The sequence below is a fragment of the Simochromis diagramma genome, unplaced genomic scaffold (genome assembly GCF_900408965.1).
Source record: "Simochromis diagramma unplaced genomic scaffold, fSimDia1.1 OVJJ01000630.1, whole genome shotgun sequence".
Classification (NCBI taxonomy): domain Eukaryota; kingdom Metazoa; phylum Chordata; class Actinopteri; order Cichliformes; family Cichlidae; genus Simochromis; species Simochromis diagramma.
In genome coordinates this window covers 204,443-226,281 of record NW_024386927.1, presented here as the reverse complement: position 1 = coordinate 226,281, position 21,839 = coordinate 204,443, and the positions used below count along the sequence as shown (strand labels likewise).

Genomic DNA, 21,839 nt, shown 5'->3' with positions numbered 1-21,839 from the left:
ATAGCCCACACCACGTGACCAGCACTGAGACTGGAGAGATTGTAAGAGAGAGACATGGTATCTGAAGAAACCCTCAACTTAAATGAGACAGTTCTCCAAAAGCAAAGATGGTGGGAGATTCCTTGAGAAAAAGCTTTTTACAATGTTTTATTGCTTGGTTTTTTTCGTAATATAAGCTTTTCAGCATACTCTCTTTCATAATCCTGTCTCTAAAAACATTTCTGCAGATGAAGGAACAAGAAGATAGACAGGTCTGGTGGTAACAGTGACAGGTTTGCAAAAGGCAAACAGAGCAAAAGCAGAAAGACCGAGAGTGAACTCCACACCGGGAAGCAAAACAAGAATCTTCTGAAGGCAGACAGTCAGCTGAAAATAAGAGTGTGTTGTGCCTGAAGGAGTACCTTTGCACTCTTACCCACAGCAATAACCCATCTCTCCTGTCTTTCCTCTCTCTCACTTGCCTCTCATCTTTATTTGTAGCTCTTGAGCTGAAGTGGCTCGCTGTCCACCTTTCATCCCCCCATTCCTGCTTTACTGCCTCAGGCCATGTGTTTGGGTGAAGCCTTTGATTAAGAGTATATGACTGTGGGAGTGTGTGTTAGAGAGAGGCAGCTGTGATCATATAGACAGTGGTGATATTTATGTGAGGTTTAACCACCTGCTAAATGATGGATTATGATTCTGTATGTGGTAAGAAGTTACTTCTTAAAGCATTCACCCACCGCTGAATTTTCTTTAAGGTTCTCCAAGTCTTCTGACATTCACCTCGGTCTACAGTTCACCCCACAGACTTTCAGGGCTTTGTCAGTGACGCTCACCTTGGTGTTCTGGAGGTAGTTCTTAACCAGGAGCAATGTATGTTTTGTGTTGTTGTCATGTTGGAAGACAAAGTGATTTACTTTGTTTTCACATATCATTCTTTCTTCATGAATCCTTCCACTGTGACAAGATTCCCAGTTCAAGACACACTGAAGCATCCCCACAGCACTCCCATCACCGCCTTTCAGTGTGTGTGTTCTTAGGGTTCCTTCTCCAAACATCTGTAGGACCAATAAGCTCTAGTTTCATCTCATCTGACCAAACGACGCACTTCCAGTACGCATAAACTTTCTCCAGGTTGTCCTTAATATATATATATATATATATATATATATATACACACACACATATATATATACACACACACACATATATATATACACACTGTTACACCCCGGCCTAGGCAACCGGCGTGCAACTCAGGATAAATAGAAATAAGGGAAAAAGGGCCCCCAAGCTCACTGCTCTTAAGGAGGGCGAGCTCATAAAAAAGACTAATACGGGCTTCCACAAAAATAACCCCAAAACAAAAGTATCGACAACTATTTTCTTTAAAGCAAAATACGATATTTATTTACATCACAACACAAGGCGCCAAACTACTTACAATGGGGGGGGGGGGATCGCGACCATGACATACTGAAACACAGGGTTTAAATACCTAGAGGGAGCAATCAGGAAATGGACAACAAGAGGGAAACACAGCTGGGGCAACGCTTACACTGACGAGACAGGGACACGTAAATTGAACACACTAAGATAACACAGACTTTCAAAGTAAAACAGGAAACACATAACAGTCACGCCAAAACAAAACGCCTAAAACAATACACTGCCAACGCCGAACCGTAACAACCCCCCCACCCAAAAAAACAAACATTTAAAACATACAACCCCAACGAAAAATGTTTGTTCCATGTCCAGCCCATACGGCACCGGTCGCCGTCCCGCAGGCGACGCTGATGGCTGGTCGGGTCCTCCAGTGGAAACGGAAAACTGGAGCGGGCCCTCGGATCCCCCAGGGAAGACAGACGAAAGGCTGGGGCGGTCCCTCAGATCCCCCAGCGAAGACAAACGAAGGCTGGAGCGGTCCCTCGGACCCTCCAGCGAAGACAAACGAGCAGCTCACTAGCTGCAAAAACAGACATGAAGCTCACTAGCCGCAAACACAGACATGCAGCTCACCAGCCGCAAACACGGACACGCAGCCCACCAGCTGCAGAAGGCTGGAGCGGTCCCTCGGATCCTCCAGCGAAGACAAACGAAGGCTGGAGCGGTTCCCCGGACCCGCTTACTATGTCATGTTTGCATAGTAAGCTAACGATTAATAAGACGATGTCAGAGGAATTGGTGCACAAATTATCATCACTCACAGATCAGTGCTGTCGCTCTCTATACACAGTTCACGCAATTGCAAAGTGAAAGCAAAAAAACAAGCGCAAATTCAAACGCGATTTCAATATGTCACATATTGACAGTGGCTCACCGATGCCAATGACATAATTACCCAGCTACATTTCCGAAAGAATGCAAAAGCATTGACATATATTTTTCCTTCCTACAATAGCCCGACGGGTAGGGAAGAGATAGATTTTGGTAGCCCGACTGAAAAAATCGCTAGCCCCAGGACGTCGGGCTAGCGATATTGCAAGCCCTGTATCTGATTGAGGAATCACTCATCTTTGGAAAAGAGAGTTTATTACAGAGAAATGTCTCTTTCCAAAATAAAAGCTATACTATCCGCTTCTTCTGGGCTATATTCTCAGCAGCATATTAAACATATAAGGAGAATCATGTGCTAACAGCTGAGGGTCCTGCACAGTGTCTTAGCTGTTCCCAGAACTGCGCTCTTCTGGACAGAGATCTCCGATGTTATTCCCGGGATCTGCTGGAGCCACTCGCCTAGCTTGGGAGTCACCGCACCTAGTGCTCCGATTACCACGGGGACCACCGTTACCTTCACCCTCCACATCCTCTCGAGCTCTTCTCTGAGCCCTTGGTATTTCGCCAGCTTCTCGTGTTCCTTCTTCCTGATATTGCTGTCATTCGGAACCGCTACATCGATCACCACGGCCGTCTTCTTCTGTTTGTCTACCACCACTATGTCCGGTTGGTTAGCCACCACCATTTTGTCCGTCTGTATCTGGAAGTCCCGCAGGACCTTAGCTCGGTCATTCTCCACCACCCTTGGGGGCATCTCCCATTTTGACCTCGGGACTTCCAGGTTATACTCGGCACAGATGTTCCTGTACACTATGCCGGCCACTTGGTTATGGCGTTCCATGTATGCCTTGCCTGCTAGCATCTTGCACCCTGCTGTTATGTGCTGGATTGTCTCTGGGGCATCTTTACACAGCCTGCACCTGGGGTCTTGCCTGGTGTGATAGACCCCAGCCTCTATGGATCTTGTACTCAGAGCTTGTTCTTGTGCTGCCATGATTAGTGCCTCTGTGCTGTCTTTCAGTCCAGCTTTGTCCAGCCACTGGTAGGATTTATGGATATCAGCCACCTCCTCTATCTGCCGGTGGTACATACCGTGCAGGGGCCTGTCCTTCCATGATGGTTCCTCGTCTCCCTCCTCTTTCTTGGGTTTCTGCTGCCTGAGGTATTCACTGAGCACTCGGTCAGTTGGGGCCATCTTCCCAATGTATTCTTGGATGTTCGTTGTCTCATCCTGGACTGTGGTGCTGACACTCACCAGTCCCCGGCCCCCTTCCTTCCACTTAGCATACAGCCTCAGGGTGCTGGACTTGGGGTGAAACCCTCCATGCATGGTAAGGAGCTTTCTTGTCTTTATGTCAGTGGCTTCTATCTCCTCCTTTGGCCAGCCTATTACCCCAGCAGGGTACCTGATCACGGGCAGGGCGTACGTGTTGATGGCCCGGATCTTGTTCTTACCATTCAGCTGACTCCTCAGGACTTGCCTGACCCTCTGCAGGTACTTGGTGGTTGCAGCTTTTCTAGCGGCCTCTTCATTGTTCCCATTTGCCTGTGGGATCCCCAGGTACTTGTAACTGTCCTCTATGTCTGCAATGTTGCCTTCTGGTAGTTCAATCCCCTCAGTTCTGACTACCTTCCCTCTCTTTGTTACCATCCGACTACACTTCCCCAGTCCGAACGACATTCCAATGTCATTGCTGTATAGCCTGGTAGTGTGGATCAGTGAATCGATGTCTCGTTCACTCTTGGCATACAGCTTGATGTCATCCATGTACAGGAGGTGGCTGACAACTGCTCCGTTCCGTAGTCGGTATCCGTAGCCAGTCTTGTTAATGATCTCACTGAGGGGGTTCAGGCCTATGCAGAACAGCAGTGGGGACAGAGCATCTCCTTGGTAGATCCCGCACTTGATGATGACTTGTGCTATGGGCTTGGAGTTGGCCTCTAGTGTTGTACGCCACATCCCCATTGAGTTCCTGATGAAGGCTCTTAGGGTCTAGGCATTCCAGTATCCAGCTGTGGGGCATTGAGTCATAGGCCTTCTTGTAATCAATCCAGGCAGTGCACAGGTTGGTCAGTCTGGTCTTGCAGTCTCGGCTGACTGTTCTGTCTACCAGTAGCTGGTGTTTTGCGCCTCTGGTATTCTTGCCAATTCCTTTGTGTCTCGCTCATGTATTGACCCATGTGCCTGTTCATCTTAGCCGATATGATGCCTGACAGGAGCTTCCATGTAGTACTGAGGCAGGTTATTGGTCGGTAGTTGGATCAATCAATCAATCAATCAATCAATCAATCAATCTTTATTTATAAAGCACTTTTCATACAGAAAAAATGTAGCACAAAGTGCTTTACATAGTTAAAAGCAGCCCACCCCACCCTCCAACTCACTCCCCACACTCTCAATACACATATATCCCCCCACCCCCACCCACACACACATACACACACGCGCACACTTAAAGAGTAAAAATTGGGCTGGGCTCGCATGAGCCAAGTGAGGAAACATTATAACAGAGAGCCGTCTGCACCGGGAGCCGGTCACAGACCGCAGCCTCCGGGCTGGGCACACAGCAGGAGGGAGGCCAAGGAGCCCCCCAACCAGGCTGAGAGGACCCCAGAGACCAGCAGCCACGGTCAATAACAGCCCCGGTGCAGAGAGCGCCCTCCGAGGAAACACTGGAGATATGACGCAATACGATATATACAGGGTAAAATGATAAAATAAATAAGAACAGGATACAATATAAATATAAATATAAATAGAGTAAGAAGATTAAAAAATGAATAAGAATAAAATCAAAAAATATTAGGTAAATCCTAAATTAATAATAGAATAACAGGATAGAATAAATAAGCATAAAAAATAAATAAACGCTAAGTAAAAGCTAAATTAAAAAGGTGGGTCTTGAGCCTGTTCTTAAAAACATGCACGTTCTCTGCGGCCCTGAGCTCCTCCGGCAGGCTGTTCCACAGACGAGGACCGTACCACTGAAAAGCTGCCTCTCCGTGAGTATGTGTCCTGACTTTAGGGACAATCAAAAGGCCAGTACCAGAGGACCTCAGGGTCCGCGAGGGTTCGTATGGTAAAAGCAGATCTGAGAGATAAGAAGGCCCAAGACCATTAATACATTTAAAAACCAATAAAAGAACTTTAAATGGGACCGGTCCCTTCTTGGGGTCCTTGGGGATCAGGACCGTCCGACCTTCGGTTAGCCATTCCGGGTGTCTCTCGTTAACTAGCAGCTGGTTCATTTGTGCTGCCAGACGCTCGTGGAGTGCAGTCAGCTTCTTTAGCCAGTAGGCGTGAACCATGTCGGGCCCTGGTGCTGTCCAACTCTTCATACTGGAGACCCTTTCTTGGATATCTGCCACTGTGATGGTTACTGGACCCTGTTCAGGGAGGTCGCTGTGGTCTGCCCTCAGATCCACTAGCCACTGAGCATTGCCGTTATGGGTTGCGTCCTTCTTCCATATGCTCTTCCAGTATTGCTCCGTCTCCAGCCTTGGTGGTGCTGTTCTCTTATTGTTCCCTTGCCACTGAGAGTACACCTTTGCTGGTTCTGTGGAGAACAGCTGGTTTATTCTGCTGCCTTCTATCTCTCTGGTGTACCTCCTCAAGTGGCTGGCCAAGGCTGTGAGTCTTTGCTTGGCAGTTTCCAAGGCCTCAGGTATGGACAGCTTGTTGTATTTCTTATGCACCTTCTTTGTCGCACCTTTCTGCAACTCCGTTAGTTGGCTAACCTCCCTCCGTGCTACTTTGATCTTGCCCTCTAGCCTCCTTCTCCATGGAGGGTACTGCCCCTTGTGGCTGTTCAACTTATATATATATATATATATATATATATATATATATATATATATATATATATATATATAAAATATTGGTCAGATTTATTTCACTTAAAATGATGAAAAAAAATTGAAACCAGCGAATTAAACTGCAGTTTTAGTGACAAAAGAATGAACCTGGATGGAACTGGACATGTGCTGTTTGAGTTTGAGTCAAATGAAACCCATTTGATACCTTAACCTGCAACTTTTCCTGCTCTAACTTTTCTTCCTTGAATCAGGTTACAGTGCATCACCCCTTCACTCTCTGCCTGTGTCCTTTGTGCTGCTCCTCACCTTTGTTCTCTTGTTTCTTTGCCTTGGTTCTTTTGTTCTACCTGTCCTCCTGCCCTTAATTGTTCACTCTTCACACTTCTCCTCAGTTCCTTCTGTTCTTTCCTCGCTGTATGTCCTCCAGTCGTTCCCTCTCTCCTTTTGATCCTTGCTATCTTTTCTGTCCAGCAGTGTTCAGTCTGATTCCATCTGTCAGTCTGCAGGGCTGCAACACCGCCATACTTTCACAAGCCGATAAAGCCTGCAGACATTTCAGCACAGCACATTTCCAGAGCAGAGTATGTGTTATGGACTCTGTGGTGTCCCACAGACATGAAAGATGCTGCAGTCTTTCATGTTTCTTCACAATCATCGTCGCTGTGACGATGCTACCATATTCATTAGATGTCACAAAACATTTTCTGCTTACTGTTATTTCTAACAGTGCCTGGCTTTCTCTATTGAATGTCTCCCTTAATTCTATGTTTGGGTTCATGGATGTCTCTGGATGAATGGAGCACTCACAAGTACAAAGCGCCAGGTGTTCGAATAGTGGGGGAATATTGGGATTTGGCTTCCGGACATGGAACTGGATTAGAATAGGATGAAGGCAGCCAAGTGCTGTTTGCTGTTTTACATGGACCAGAATGATGAAAGCATCATCAGAGTACATCTGTAGGTAAATCCACTACTGTGTAACTTCATATTAAAATAAATAATTAAATACATACATAAGTAAAATAAATAAATAAATAAATAAATAAATAGGTAAATGTCAGCACTCTTTGACATCAGAGATACAAAACATGAATTTCTGCATAACCATATTTTGGCTGTTTTACCCTCCTCCCTGTTCATCTGTATTTGAACCATATCCAAAGCACCCAGCAGGCCACCTGCAGTGAAGGCGACACCACAGCGGGGCGTAAAAGTCTACTGACGCTGCCTTGGTCCTTGCTCGTTTATTTCCAAACTTATTTTGGTTTTGTGCTGTCAGACAGCAGCAGGCTTCATACAGAGCACCACAATACCTGCAGGCTACGAGCTACTGATCAAACAGCAAAGCTCCAACTGTCATCATGCACTGTGAGTTACCCTCACTGAAAGGCCTACAAGTTGTATTTGTTAAACAGAGCAGCCAGTTAGATGGCAAATCCCCATATAATCCTACTGTCTATGTACACGCTAAGTGAACTGTGAAAGTGCTGTGGTCCATTTTACAAGCACAGTGTCACTGAGGCTGCTTTTAAATGAAGAGATGGTGTCGAACATTAGGCCTGGGGACCAGACTCAAAACCTCCACCTCCAAAGAAATGTCAGCAGGAGTCCGAACTGCAAAAGAAGCGCGTATTCTCTGAAAAGTGGTTACAGGAGGTGAGCTGGCTTCAAACAAATGATGAACGCACAGAGATGTGGTGCAGAATATGCTGTGAAAATCCCACTCTAGCAGACAAAAACAATGCCTTTTATATGTACGCAAACGCGCGTTGCAACTTCTTATCTGGTGCGCGTCTTTTATTTTGACAGCGAATGCGCACCTGCGGACCACTTATGTGCACCCCTGCTTATAACTATGACTCTTACGAGTGTGGTATGTATTGTCAACAAAGAGATACAATGGTCAACAAACATGCTCAGACATTCCGCTGCAATCCAAGAAAACGCAGGAACAAATTAGAAACAAAGTAACTGAGAGCTCTCTGTCTGGAAACGTCAGTCTGTGGACTGATTAGACAAAAGTTTTACTTTTTTGAAGGGTGTGTGTCCCATTACATGTGGTGTGAAAGTAACACAGCATTTGGTAAGTGAAACCATGGATTCTGCTGTCTACCAAGACACCCTGAAGGAGAATGTACAGCCATCTGTTCATGACCTCAACCTGAAGCACAATTGGGATCTGCACCAGGACACACATGGAAGTCCTCTGAGTGGCTTAAGAAAAACAAAATGAAGACTTTGGAGCAGCCTAGTTAGTGTCCTGACATGAATCCGATTGAGATGCTGTGGCATGACCTTAAAAAGGCGGTTTGTGCTTGAAAACCCTTGAATGTGGCCGAATTACAACAGTTCTGCAAAGATGAGTGGGCCAAAATTCCTCCACAGTAAAAGACTCTTTGCCATTTATTACAAAGGCTTGACTGGTGTTGTTGCTGCTAAGTGTGGCCCAACCAGTTTTAGGCTTAGGGGGTAATCACTTTTGCACACGTTATTTTGTGTTTACTCGTGTTATCTTTGTTTAATATTTCAATTTGTTTGATGATCTGAAACTGCTCTATGGACATTTTTTCTACTCCGGGTTTACAAGCTGGTCACTTTAAACCACTCCAAACTGTAAATTGTAAATTCTAATTGCAACTTCTCTTGATCCCCTAAGACTTAAGCATTTATTTATTTTTTCTCCTTTTTATTATTTTATAATAATAATAATAATAATAATAATAATAATATTTATTTATTAGCTTTTTTTGCACTAATGTAACTGGAGCCTCGTGGTCTCATCTCTCTGTACAGGGAGTGCAGAATTATTAGGCAAGTTGTATTTTTGAGGAATAATGTTATTATTGAACAACAACCATGTTCTCAATGAACCCAAAAAACTCATTAATATCAAAGCTGAATGTTTTTGGAAGTAGTTTTTAGTTTGTTTTTAGTTTTAGCTATTTTAGGGGGATATCTGTGTGTGCAGGTGACTGTTACTGTGCATAATTATTAGGCAACTTAACAAAAAACAAATATATACCCATTTCAATTATTTATTTTTACCAGTGACACCAATATAACATCTCCACATTCACAAATATACATTTCTGACATTCAAAAACAAAACAAAAACAAATCAGCGACCAATATAGCCACCTTTCTTTGCAAGGACACTCAAAAGCCTGCCATCCATGGATTCTGTCAGTGTTTTGATCTGTTCACCATCAACATTGCGTGCAGCAGCAACCACAGCCTCCCAGACACTGTTCAGAGAGGTGTACTGTTTTCCCTCCTTGTAAATCTCACATTTGATGATGGACCACAGGTTCTCAATGGGGTTCAGATCAGGTGAACAAGGTGGCCATGTCATTAGTTTTTCTTCTTTTATACCCTTTCTTGCCAGCCACGCTGTGGAGTACTTGGACGCGTGTGATGGAGCATTGTCCTGCATGAAAATCATGTTTTTCTTGAAGGATGCAGACTTCTTCCTGTACCACTGCTTGAAGAAGGTGTCTTCCAGAAACTGGCAGTAGGACTGGGAGTTGAGCTTGACTCCATCCTCAACCCGAAAAGGCCCCACAAGCTCATCTTTGATGATACCAGCCCAAACCAGTACTCCACCTCCACCTTGCTGGCGTCTGAGTGGGACTGGAGCTCTCTGCCCTTTACCAATCCAGCCACGGGCCCATCCATCTGGCCCATCAAGACTCACTCTCATTTCATCAGTCCATAAAACCTTAGAAAAACCAGTCTTGAGATATTTCTTGGCCCAGTCTTGACGTTTCAGCTTGTGTGTCTTGTTCAGTTGTGGTCAGGGCGATATGACCAAAAATATTTATCACGATATACATTTGAAAATTTGCGATAACGATATAACTGACGATATAATTGACACTAGACAAAATACTTTACAACTCCACAACTTTATTAGTGCAAAAAAAACCATCAATGTATTTTCACTTAAAGAAGCAGCTGTTTTTTTTTTTTATGTGCATTAAATTTATATAAAAATGTAACAGTGCAAATGCAAATTCCTCACTGACAGTTTAACCAAAAGGCATTTCCAGTGGAAATTGGCCGACACATCCTCAGCATAACCATGTATAACATCCACAAAACTTAAAAAGAGGTTAAACACACACAATACGGAGTGCACAGTACGTATCACTCCGCGAGGCTCCGCCTACGACAGCCGTAAAGCTCCAACAATCCATCAAGCGGTGCGGCTTCGTAGCTCAGCAAAGTCGTACCAAAGCATTTGACAGATTTTCGAGCGCCGTGTACATAAAATCGTTTCGAGGTCAGTAAACACAACCAGAGTTCATACATAAGGCACACGGGATTATAAGGGGCTCTGTCGACTTTCAGAAAAATCAAAGGACTGATTTTAAGTGTGAAGTATTTTCCAAACAACACGGTAATAACGACGGCCCGCTAGCATGCTCTACCAAAAATAGTGCTTTGTTGTGTATCTGACAGACGAAAGCTAAACCAGTTCCACACCAGTGACGCTGCAGCATTTTTACAAACCAGTTCTGCTTCATCCGTTTCACTCAACAATCCACTTTCGCCCTTCTCATCCTCCGTTGCCGCCATACTTTTTCCTTCCATGTGCGTATGAAAACAAAGGCACTGCACATGTGCGTTTTACCCTTGCAAAATGAATTTCCTCTTCACTAAAACTAAAACTTCCTTGCACAGATTCCATGTAGTTGGAAACTGAGCCCAACAATCGTCAGTCTGTGAGTACATTTTAAATGAAAGCTGTTGGCGTAATGACAACAGCAAATCCATATTTGCTTAGTATCTGGTTTTATGTTGTTAATACACCCAGACTATAGGGGGAGCTAGAGAGCTAGAGTGAGTTACCTCTGAGCGGACTGTGATGGCAAAAGTTTGTTTATATGTGAACTGCAGTTCGATAAAATACCTTCTCTTCAAGTAACGGTGTCATTATTGAGAACCCACAACAACATAAAGAAACAAGACATGGTGTCAGAAGATGGACTTGAAGAAAGGTAGCGGACTAAAATATAGCAGTACTGAGGGATCTGCTCAAAATGTGACAATTGAGAGGCACAGATTCTTGTAATGTGTACAGAAGACAGGGGAGACAATAGATCAGTATGTCACAGAGCTGCAGAACAGGAGTAAAACATGCAAATTTGGAGGACTGACAGACTCTTTGATAAAACACAGACTTGTGTGCGGGACTCCAGACAACGGTCTGAGAGAGAGGCTACTGAGAGAGGAAAATCTTGACCTGGAAAAAGCATTAACACTGTGCAGAGCAGCTGAAACAGTGAGGGCACAAGCTAAGGAACTGCTTAGTGACAGCTGCAGAGTGGATGCTGTCAATAAGAACACACACAGAATCAAAAAGGAGAGTGCTGCTGCTGACATAAAAATGCAATTAAAGCCAGCAAACAGGGACAGAAAAGAAAAGACTTGTGGTCACTGCGGACTGCAACATCCTCCTAAAAAATGTCCAGCATATGGGAAGAGATGCAATAACTGTAACAAAAATAACCAGACAAATAACTAGACACTTCATCAGGATTTTGGCAACTGAAGCTGGACAAAGCAAGTTCAAAACTGTGCACGTTCAACAGCCCATTTGGCAGCAACAGATTACGGCGACTGCCATTCGGCATTGCTTCAGCGCCTGAGGTGTATCACAAGACAATACACATGATCTATGAGCACCTAGAAGGAGTCGACGCGTCGATGGATGACATCATTGTGTGGGGAAGCACAAAAGCTGAACGTGACATGAGACTGAGAAATGTTCTTGAAGCAACCAGAAAAGCCAATCTGAAGCTGAACAAAGAGAAATGTCAGCTTGCGGCGAAGGAACTGACATTCGTTGCAGATATCCTGAGCAGTGAAGGCATCAGACCAGATCCTCAAAAGGTGTCTGCAATTGAAAACATGCCGAGGCCGCAATGCAAGAAAGATGTGCAGAGATTCAATGGCATGATAAACTACATGGGAAAATTCGTACCCAATCTCTCAGAAACTGAGACAGCTAACTGAAAGGAGAATCGAATGGGAGTGGAATCATGAACATGAGAAAGCATGGCGTGCCTTGAAAAAGCTGCTTACAAAAGAACCAGTTCTGAAGTTTCATGATCCAATGAGACCTATTAAGATCTCATCAGATGCATCACAGAGTGGGCTTGGAGCTGTTCTTCTGCAGAAGTATGATGAGTGGCAGCCTGTTGCATATGCATCGCGATCCATGACAGACACAGAGACAAGATATGCACAGATTGCTCAGCATAACATACGCCTGTGAGAGATTTCACCAGTTTGTGTCCGGGCAGGCCATCAGTGTTGAAACTGACCACAAGCCACTGATAGCATTGTTCCAAAAACCACTAAATGACTGTCCGCTGAGAATCCAAAGAATGATGATCCGGCTGCAACGTTACACGCTTAACGTGATGTTCACCCTTGGCAAGCTGATGTACACAGCTGACACATTATCCCGAGTTGTTGATCCGAATGAGCCAGCAAACACCAAGATGGATCATGATGTAAGAGCATATGTGAGCATGGTCGCAAGTGCACTTCCTGTTGCAGAAGGGAAGATGGAGCTCATAAGAACGGAGACAAGCAAAGATGGATCTTTACAAGCACTGCGCAAAACCATCATAGATGGATGGCCCAGCTGTAAGCAACACTGCTCACCTGTTATTCAAGAGCATTGGAACTGCAGAGCAGAACTGTCTGTAGTGGATGATGTGGTGTTCAAGGGAAGTAAAATTCTCATCCCAAAGAGCCTGCGAGGAGAGATGCTCAAAAAGATACACGCAGGGCATCTAGGCATGGAAAAATGTAAAAGGAGAGCACGTGAGGTGATGTACTGGACAAGGATTAATCAGGATGTGACAAATGAAGTGTCGAACTGTTCAACATGTCTGACATATCAAGCAAGCAATCCTGCCGAGCCACTAAAGCCACACCCAGTGCCAGACCGACCATATCAGAAAGTGGGGGCTGACCTCGTTGTGTCTGGAGGAAAGGACTATATTGTGGTCACAGACTGCTACTCTTTGTATCCAGAAGTATGTAGACTGCAAACGACAACAGCAGAGGCTGTAATCACTTCGATGAAAGCCGTATTTGCACGACACGGTGTGTCAAGTGAAGTGTTCACAGACAAAAGCCTGCTAGTATACAACACAATGCCACTGGAGTGTGATATGTCACCAGCACAGCTTCTTATGGGACGACGCCTGAGATCAAACCTGCCCATTCAGGATAATCTGCTTAAAACAAAGGAGGGAAACAGCGTGAAGAAGTTCAAGGAGCAACAGAAAGCAAAGCAGAAGTTCTATTATGACAGAGGAACTAAGAAATTACCTGAACTGCATGCTGGGGATCAAGTGAGATTCAAAGACAAATCCAACACATGGCACAGAAAGCGACAGTTCTAAAGGAAGATCAACCACGATCATACATCATTCAGACAGAAGATGGAGCTATGCTGAGAAGAAATCGCCGAGATCTTCTTAAGGGACCAGTAGTAGTGGAGCAGAGGTTGGAGGCTGCTGAACAACCCCAACACACACATGAGACACTATCACCTGAAACACCTACACATACACAAGAACAAACACTGAGAAGATCTGTAAGACAAGTGAAGCCACCTATGATCGACCAGATGTAATGTGTTGGCATGTTGTTTGGAAGATGATGTCACAGTATCTATGCAAGTTGCACTATGTTTGGTTACTAGTGTTGAACTACCATGATTGTTGAAAACTAGTTGTGCTGTTAACATTAAATTGACAAATCCTGGTTTAACAAGTAAGAAAAAAAAAGAGACTGTTTAGGTTTGTGAAAGTAGCTATGTTATTTAATGTTATTGTTTTAAAAAAAGGAAGACGTAATGATAACAGCAAATCCAAGTTTTATGTTGTTAATACACCCAGACTATAGGGGGAGCTAGAGAGCTAGAGGGCGTTACCTCTGAGCAGACTGTGATGGCGAAAGTTTGTTTACATGTAAATGGCCTGTGTTTGTATAGAGCTTTACTTTGTCCCTATGGACCCCAAAGCGCTTTACACTACATTCACCCATCCACACATCCACACACTGGTGATGGCAGCTACACTGTAGCCACAGCTGCCCTGGGGCGCACTGACAGAGGCGAGGTGACACATGTGAACTACAGTTCGATAAAATACCTTCTCTTCAAGTAACAGTGTCATTATTGAGAACCCAGAACAACAATAAGAAACAACACAGTTGGTACAGTATCCCTGATACTGCACTGTGATCAGCTGTGGTAAATTATTATGCTTTCTGCTAATTAAGAGAATTTCATTTAATTTGGGAATATGTCATCCTGAGTGTACCTTAACGGAAGCACAGATCTTACCTTGCCAATATACTGGTAGTCAGAGCCTGTATACTCCTCCTGCAGGAAAAACTGGTTCCACATCCAGCCTCGCCTCACTCGTTTCAGCAACTTCTCTCCTCTGATGGCTGCTTCTATTCCCTCTCCATCTGCTGTGTGTGTCCTCCGTCCATTTAAAGCCAGTGCATCATCAAGGGTCAGGCAAATACAGAGACAAACAATGCCCAGGATAATATTCCTCATCTTTGTGATGGAGATGTAGAAGTCACAAATGTTCTATCTTCCCAGCTGGCTCACTCCAAACTGGCAGATGGGTCTATCTGTCATAGTCCTTCCAGTTTTGACTGACAGTGGAAAGGATCTGTAAAATAAGTAAATACAAACAAATGTCAATTCTGCATTTAATAACATTCATCCTGAGGGCAGTTCATCAACTTCTTGGCACTTTACGGCCCGATGTGGGAGTGCAGGATTTTGTTACACGAGCAGAAACAACAGAAACAAACGCTGTCTGCAGCTAACATTTTCAAACATAGGCGTTCCTGTTATTCCAGCATGCACTGCACTCTCATTCACTACGCAGGGAAAATGCTGAGGTCACACGGTACTCTGCTCAATGCCTGTACACTCATAAGCCTTAGTTATGGCAAAAACACAGTTTTTAGTCACATATTGTGTTTTTCTTTCCAAGCTTTCACTTCCAGCAGGTGATCTGTGCAGTGACAACACTAAGAAGTGTGAAATTAGTGCTTCATCTGAAAATAACTTCTGTCTGTAAACAGGATGCTCAGGTCTAATTATTGGTTTAAATTGACAAAAAGCCTTATAACCTATCCTTACATTTGACCTGAGAGGTGGCTCAAGACCTTTGCACAGCACTTTAACTATTTGAAATTGAAATGAATCAATCGAAAATCAGCCCATTTAACTGAATTTTACAGCATTCGGTTTGCTTTGGGAGTGTGGGATACAACCGTTAAAGGAGCTTGGTCAAAACCATTGTTGGTAGGTGTGGGACTTCACCAAGGTTTTCCTATTTCACCAACTCTGTTCATTATTTGTACAGCCAAAATCATCTCATCATGTCTGATGAAGCTACCAAAACTACAATAACGTCGAGCTTGCACTGGGGTGATCAGCAGCAGAGTGCGAAGCCACCGAGGCCATTGTTCTTGGTCAGTTAAGGGTAAAGTGCCCTCTCCAGGTAAAGAAAGGTGGTTTGTTGGTGGTGGGGTTACCACCACGGCAGGTACCGTGGTTACAAGGAGCCATCAGGCTGAAGGAGGAGTCCTCTTGGGCTTAGCCCGTGGGATTTTGGAAGCAGCCAATAGGTACGGGCAGGCCAAGCAGAATGTGTCTTGGCCAGCGGCTGAATTAGAAACTCGGGTGTGGGAGGAGTTTGGAGAGGCCATGGAAAACCCCTTTCAAACCGCCTCGAAGGGATTCTGGTAAAGTGTCAAGCAACTTAATAGGGGAAGGTGGTGCTCTACCCACACTGTGTATAGTGTGTGTGGAGTGCTGCTGACTTCACCTGAGGATGTCACGAGGTGGAAGGAATTCTTAGTGAAATATTTTAATCCCATGTTTTTCCCCCAAATCTGAGTCGTTTTGATACCTGATCTAAATATTTGAAAACAAAGTGAATGGTCCAAAAAGACAAACTCCTGTTCAAATGACCAAGTTTTTGGTTACATAATAAGTTCATTCTTTCCCCGGAGCATGAAAAGACTCTGCAGCAGACACAGACCTGCTCGTATGCACAGCAAACACACTGATGTGGATCTATGTAAGCAATCTGCAACTGTTGGCCTGACGCTGAAAAACATACTGAATATGCACACTCATATATGTTTTAATATAAATAGTATATTTTACTTCACTTTTGATAGGGCTGTAGTATTTTGTACACTTAAAAACTGATTTGATAAAGCCATGCGCACTCATTGTCATGGTTGGCTGTGTGGCAGGCAGGCAGGAGCGGTGGACCCAAAATGCAAGACTCTTAGGAAACGAGGTTTCAACTGAAAATGCAGCGTTATTGCTGGAACAAAACTTCAACACAAAATAAAACTCACAAAAGCAAACAAAACTCTAAACTGAAGTGCAGGAGGACTGGAAATCATGAACACACAGAAAGTTGAGGGCACGACGCAACAGGGAGCACAGGAAAACACAGGGCTTAAATACACAGGGGAGTAATTAGGAAATGGGCAACAGGAGGGAGACACAGCTGGGAGAAATTAGGCTAACAAGACAGGAGAAAGGTAAAACTGAACACATTGACATGAGACATGAACTTTCAGAATAAAACAGGAAACTAACAGACACAGAGAACCAGAACGGACACTGAACTTGGCAGGCAGACTCACGAGCAGACACAGTGACACCATGGACAGACAGAGGGAACACAGGCAGAATAAACAAGAATATAGAAGAATATAAAGAAACACACAACACCGAGTCCTCAGACTCAGGACCATGACACTCATGTTGAAGGATCTAGAAGGAACGCTTACACAGCAAATAGTCCACTGAAAGGAAACATGCTTTCATCATTTATCAGGCCCCATCAGACCGATCGCCATCGGACTAATCCATGAATCACTGGTGTTGTGCGTTGGCCTTGCAGAGCTTAATTTGAATGATAATGTAACCACATCAGTTCTTGTGTTCAGCACTAGAGTGCAGCCCTGACAAGCAAGACTAGTTATCAGCTATTGTAATAACTCAGTGTTGATACAGTTGAACAGAGTCGTGTCAGGTAAAAATGTTTTCCTTTAGTACCCTGCCCAGTAAGGTTTCCAAAGGCAATCTCAAATGTGACATATACAGATTGCGTGGCAGGGACTGTGCAGTCAATGGCATCACTCAATGAGTCATGAGAGTGACTCCTTCACAAAATCAGAAATGTTATTTTAGAAAGACAAATTGGTGTCACACATCACATTGAATGGTTTGGCACCCAACACATTTAAAATTCCCAGAAGGAATGTGTCTTACCAAAGAATTCCATGAAGCTAAGAGCTTGTGATTTTAAGGGGGCTCGTCCGGGATTTGAACCCGGGACCTCTCGCACCCAAAGCGAGAATCATACGCCTAGACCAACGAGCCACAGGAAGCCTCTGCGTTAAGTCTGCAACTCTGAAAGAATAGACTTAAATCGGCCTTCAAATTCAAGCAGGAATGGTGTTAAGCTCTCTTCAGTATTCATTTTTGTACCTTCAGGCCTTTGCTACTGACAAGCTCCAACCGGGATGACTCCAGAGGGACTGCACACAGTGAATGAGAAAAAAGGGTTCCCAGTCATCCACGTCATGGTAGTCTGATGAGCTTTGAAAGAAAGCAGTTGGAATTCTCTAAGTGCCTTGAAGACCTTTCACCTCTCCTCTGAGAACCTTCGTTAGATCTAAAACTAAACGTTGGAGAGTCCCAGGTATTTAAAACCCAGAGCGGGTTGTCTTTACCAGGGTCGTTGACCAACTATGAAACACATCACATGAGCCAAGGGTGGGAAAAAGGCGTGGGTAATTATCAGCAGAGGTGAAACCATTATGAGACCTTCACATATGTAGTTTAACGTCTTTACACCGAAATTGAATGGCCTCAATTTCGATCAGACTTTGTGATCTCTAATAGCCCTTTTCCACTTGCACCTACCTAGCTTGGCTTAACTTGACTCAGCTCGATCTTTAAAGTTTCCATTAGGTGATAGTACCTGGTTACAGGTATTTTTTTAGTACCTGCCCAGTAAGGTTTCCAAGGCAATCTCAAAATGTGACATATACAGATTGCGTGGCAGGGACTGTGCAGTCAATGGCATCACTCAATGAGTCATGAGAGTGACTCCTTCACAAAATCAAAAACGTTATTTTAGAAAGACAAATTGGTGTCACACATCACATTGAAAGGTTTGGCACCCAACACATTTAAAATGTCCCAGAAGGAATGTGTCTTACCAAAGAATTCCATGAAGATAAGAGGTTGTGATTTTAAGGGGGCTCGTCCGGGATTTGAACCCGGGACCTCTCGCACCCAAAGCGAGAATCATACGCCTAGACCAACGAGCCACAGGAGGCCTGCGTTTAAGTCTGCAACTCTGAAAGGATAGACTTATATCGGCCTTCAAATTCAAGCAGGAATGGTGTTAAGCTCTCTTCAGTATTCATTTTTGTACCTTCAGGCCTTTGCTACTGACAAGCTCCAACCGGGATGACTCCAGAGGGACTGCACACAGTGAATGAGAAAAAAGGGTTCCCAGTCATCCACGTCATGGTAGTCTGATGAGCTTTGAAAGAAAGCAGTTGGAATTCTCTAAGTGCCTTGAAGACCTTTCACCTCTCCTCTGAGAACCTTCGTTAGATCTAAAACTAAATGTTGGAGAGTCCCAGGTATTTAAACCCCAGAGGGGGTTGTCTTTACCAGGGTCGTTGACCAACTATGAAACACATCACATGAGCCAAGGGTGGGAAAAAGGCGTGGGTAATTATCAGCAGAGGTTTCAGGTGAAACCATTATGAGACCTTCACATATGTAGTTTAACGTCTTTACACCGAAATTGAATGGCCTCAATTTCGATCAGACTTTGTGATCTCTAATAGCCCTTTTCCACTTGCACCTACCTAGCTTGGCTTAACTTGACTCAGCTCGATCTTTAAAGTTTCCATTAGGTGATAGTACCTGGTTACAGGTATTTTTTTAGTACCTGCCCAGTAAGGTTTCCAAGGCAATCTCAAAATGTGACATATACAGATTGCGTGGCAGGGACTGTGCAGTCAATGGCATCACTCAATGAGTCATGAGAGTGACTCCTTCACAAAATCAAAAACGTTATTTTAGAAAGACAAATTGGTGTCACAGATCACATTGAATGGTTTGGCACCCAACACATTTAAAATGTCCCAGAAGGAATGTGTCTTAGCAAAGAATTCCATGAAGCTAAGAGCTTGTGATTTTAAGGGGGCTCGTCCGGGATTTGAACCCGGGACCTCTCGCACCCTAAGCGAGAATCATACGCCTAGACCAACGAGCCACAGGAAGCCTGCGTTTAAGTCTGCAACTCTGAAAGGATAGACTTATATCGGCCTTCAAATTCAAGCAGGAATGGTGTTAAGCTCTCTTCAGTATTCATTTTTGTACCTTCAGGACTTTGCTACTGACAAGCTCCAACCGGGATGACTCCAGAGGGACTGCACACAGTGAATGAGAAAAAAGGGTTCCCAGTCATCCACGTCATGGTAGTCTGATGAGCTTTGAAAGAAAGCAGTTGGAATTCTCTAAGTGCCTTGAAGACCTTTCACCTCTCCTCTGAGAACCTTCGTTAGATCTAAAACTAAACGTTGGAGAGTCCCAGGTATTTAAAACCCAGAGGGGTTGTCTTTACCAGGGTCGTTGACCAACTATGAAACACATCACATGAGCCAAGGGGTGGAAAAAAGACGTGGGTGATTATCAGCAGAGGTTTCAGGTGAAACCATTATGAGACCTTCACATATGTAGTTTAACGTCTTTACACCGAAATTGAATGGCCTCAATTTCGATCAGACTTTGTGATCTCTAATAGCCCTTTTCCACTTGCACCTACCTAGCTTGGCTTAACTTGACTCAGCTCGATCTTTAGAGTTTCCATTAGGTGATAGTACCTGGTTACAGGTATTTTTTTAGTACCTGCCCAATAAGGTTTCCAAGGCAATCTCAAAATGTGACATATACAGATTGCGTGGCAGGGACTGTGCAGTCAATGGCATCACTCAATGAGTCATGAGAGTGACTCCTTCACAAAATCAAAAACGTTATTTTAGAAAGACAAATTGGTGTCACAGATCACATTGAAAGGTTTAGCACACAACACATTTAAAATGCCCCAGAAGGAATGTGTCTCACCAAAGAATTCCATGAAGCTTAGAGCTTGTGATTTTAAGGGGGCTCGTCCGGGATTTGAACCCGGGACCTCTCGCACCCAAAGCGAGAATCATACGCCTAGACCAACGAGCCACAGGAAGCCTGTGCTTTAAGTCTGCAACTCTGAAAGGATAGACTTATATCGGCCTTCAAATTCAAGCAGGAATGGTGTTAAGCTCTCTTCAGTATTCATTTTTGTACCTTCAGGCCTTTGCTACTGACAAGCTCCAACAGGGATGACTCCAGAGGGACTGCACACAGTGAATGAGAAAAAAGGGTTCCCAGTCATCCACGTCATGGTAGTCTGATGAGCTTTGAAAGAAAGCAGCTGGAATTCTCTAAGTGCCTTGAAGACCTTTCACCTCTCCTCTGAGAACCTTCGTTAGATCTAAAACTAAACGTTGGAGAGTCCCAGGTATTTAAAACCCAGAGCGGGTTGTCTTTACCAGGGTCGTTGACCAACTATGAAACACATCACATGAGCCAAGGGTGGGAAAAAGGCGTGGGTAATTATCAGCAGAGGTTTCAGGTGAAACCATTATGAGACCTTCACATATGTAGTTTAACGTCTTTACACCGAAATTGAATGGCCTCAATTTCGATCAGACTTTGTGATCTCTAATAGCCCTTTTCCACTTGCACCTACCTAGCTTGGCTTAACTTGACTCAGCTCGATCTTTAGAGTTTCCATTAGGTGATAGTACCTGGTTACAGGTATTTTTTTAGTACCTGCCCAGTAAGGTTTCCAAGGCAATCTCAAAATGTGACATATACAGATTGCGTGGCAGGGACTGTGCAGTCAATGGCATCACTCAATGAGTCATGAGAGTGACTCCTTCACAAAATCAAAAACGTTATTTTAGAAAGACAAATTGGTGTCACAGATCACATTGAAAGGTTTGGCACCCAACACATTTACAATGTCCCAGAAGGAATGTGTCTTACCAAAGAATTCCATGAAGATAAGAGCTTGTGATTTTAAGGGGGCTCGTCCGGGATTTGAACCCGGGACCTCTCGCACCCAAAGCGAGAATCATACGCCTAGACCAACGAGCCACAGGAAGCCTCTGCTTCACTCTGCAACTCTGAAAGAATAGACTTAAATCGGCCTTCAAATTCAAGCAGGAATGGTGTTAAGCTCTCTTCAGTATTCATTTTTGTACCTTCAGGCCTTTGCTACTGACAAGCTCCAACAGGGATGACTCCAGAGGGACTGCACACAGTGAATGAGAAAAAAGGGTTCCCAGTCATCCACGTCATGGTAGTCTGATGAGCTTTGAAAGAAAGCAGCTGGAATTCTCTAAGTGCCTTGAAGACCTTTCACCTCTCCTCTGAGAACCTTCGTTAGATCTAAAACTAAACGTTGGAGAGTCCCAGGTATTTAAAACCCAGAGGGGGTTGTCTTTACCAGGGTCGTTGACCAACTATGAAACACATCACATGAGCCAAGGGTGGGAAAAAGGCGTGGGTAATTATCAGCAGAGGTGAAACCATTATGAGACCTTCACATATG

General features: G+C 44.2%; 1 protein-coding gene, 1 long non-coding RNA gene and 5 other non-coding genes across 7 annotated transcripts in view; 1 reads left to right on the top strand and 6 right to left on the bottom strand.

The window, feature by feature from the left end:
- The window catches only part of LOC120736685 (cadherin-6-like), a 54,088-nt gene extending 39,272 nt beyond the window's left edge, over positions 1-14,816 (bottom strand). The window contains exon 1 of the mRNA XM_040036949.1: positions 14,450-14,816. Coding sequence (XP_039892883.1) covers positions 14,450-14,671 — 222 coding nt within the window. The 5' untranslated portion in view covers positions 14,672-14,816. The remainder of the gene's footprint in view (positions 1-14,449) is intronic.
- A 2,651-nt stretch (positions 14,817-17,467) lies between these two features.
- trnap-ugg lies at positions 17,468-17,539 on the bottom strand. Its single transcript has one exon. It is a non-coding gene; the product is annotated as a tRNA-Pro (tRNA).
- Positions 17,540-18,413: 874 nt separating this feature from the next.
- Positions 18,414-21,839, top strand: part of LOC120736728 — a 5,641-nt gene continuing 2,215 nt past the window's right edge. The window contains exons 1-2 of the long non-coding RNA XR_005696593.1: positions 18,414-18,930; positions 21,811-21,839. The exon at positions 21,811-21,839 is cut by the window's right edge and continues 2,215 nt beyond it. This is a non-coding gene — a long non-coding RNA (uncharacterized LOC120736728). The remainder of the gene's footprint in view (positions 18,931-21,810) is intronic.
- Positions 18,424-18,495, bottom strand: trnap-ugg. The gene has a single exon. It is a non-coding gene; the product is annotated as a tRNA-Pro (tRNA).
- trnap-agg lies at positions 19,386-19,457 on the bottom strand. The gene has a single exon. It is a non-coding gene; the product is annotated as a tRNA-Pro (tRNA).
- On the bottom strand, positions 20,348-20,419 carry trnap-ugg. Its single transcript has one exon. It is a non-coding gene; the product is annotated as a tRNA-Pro (tRNA).
- trnap-ugg lies at positions 21,311-21,382 on the bottom strand. Its single transcript has one exon. It is a non-coding gene; the product is annotated as a tRNA-Pro (tRNA).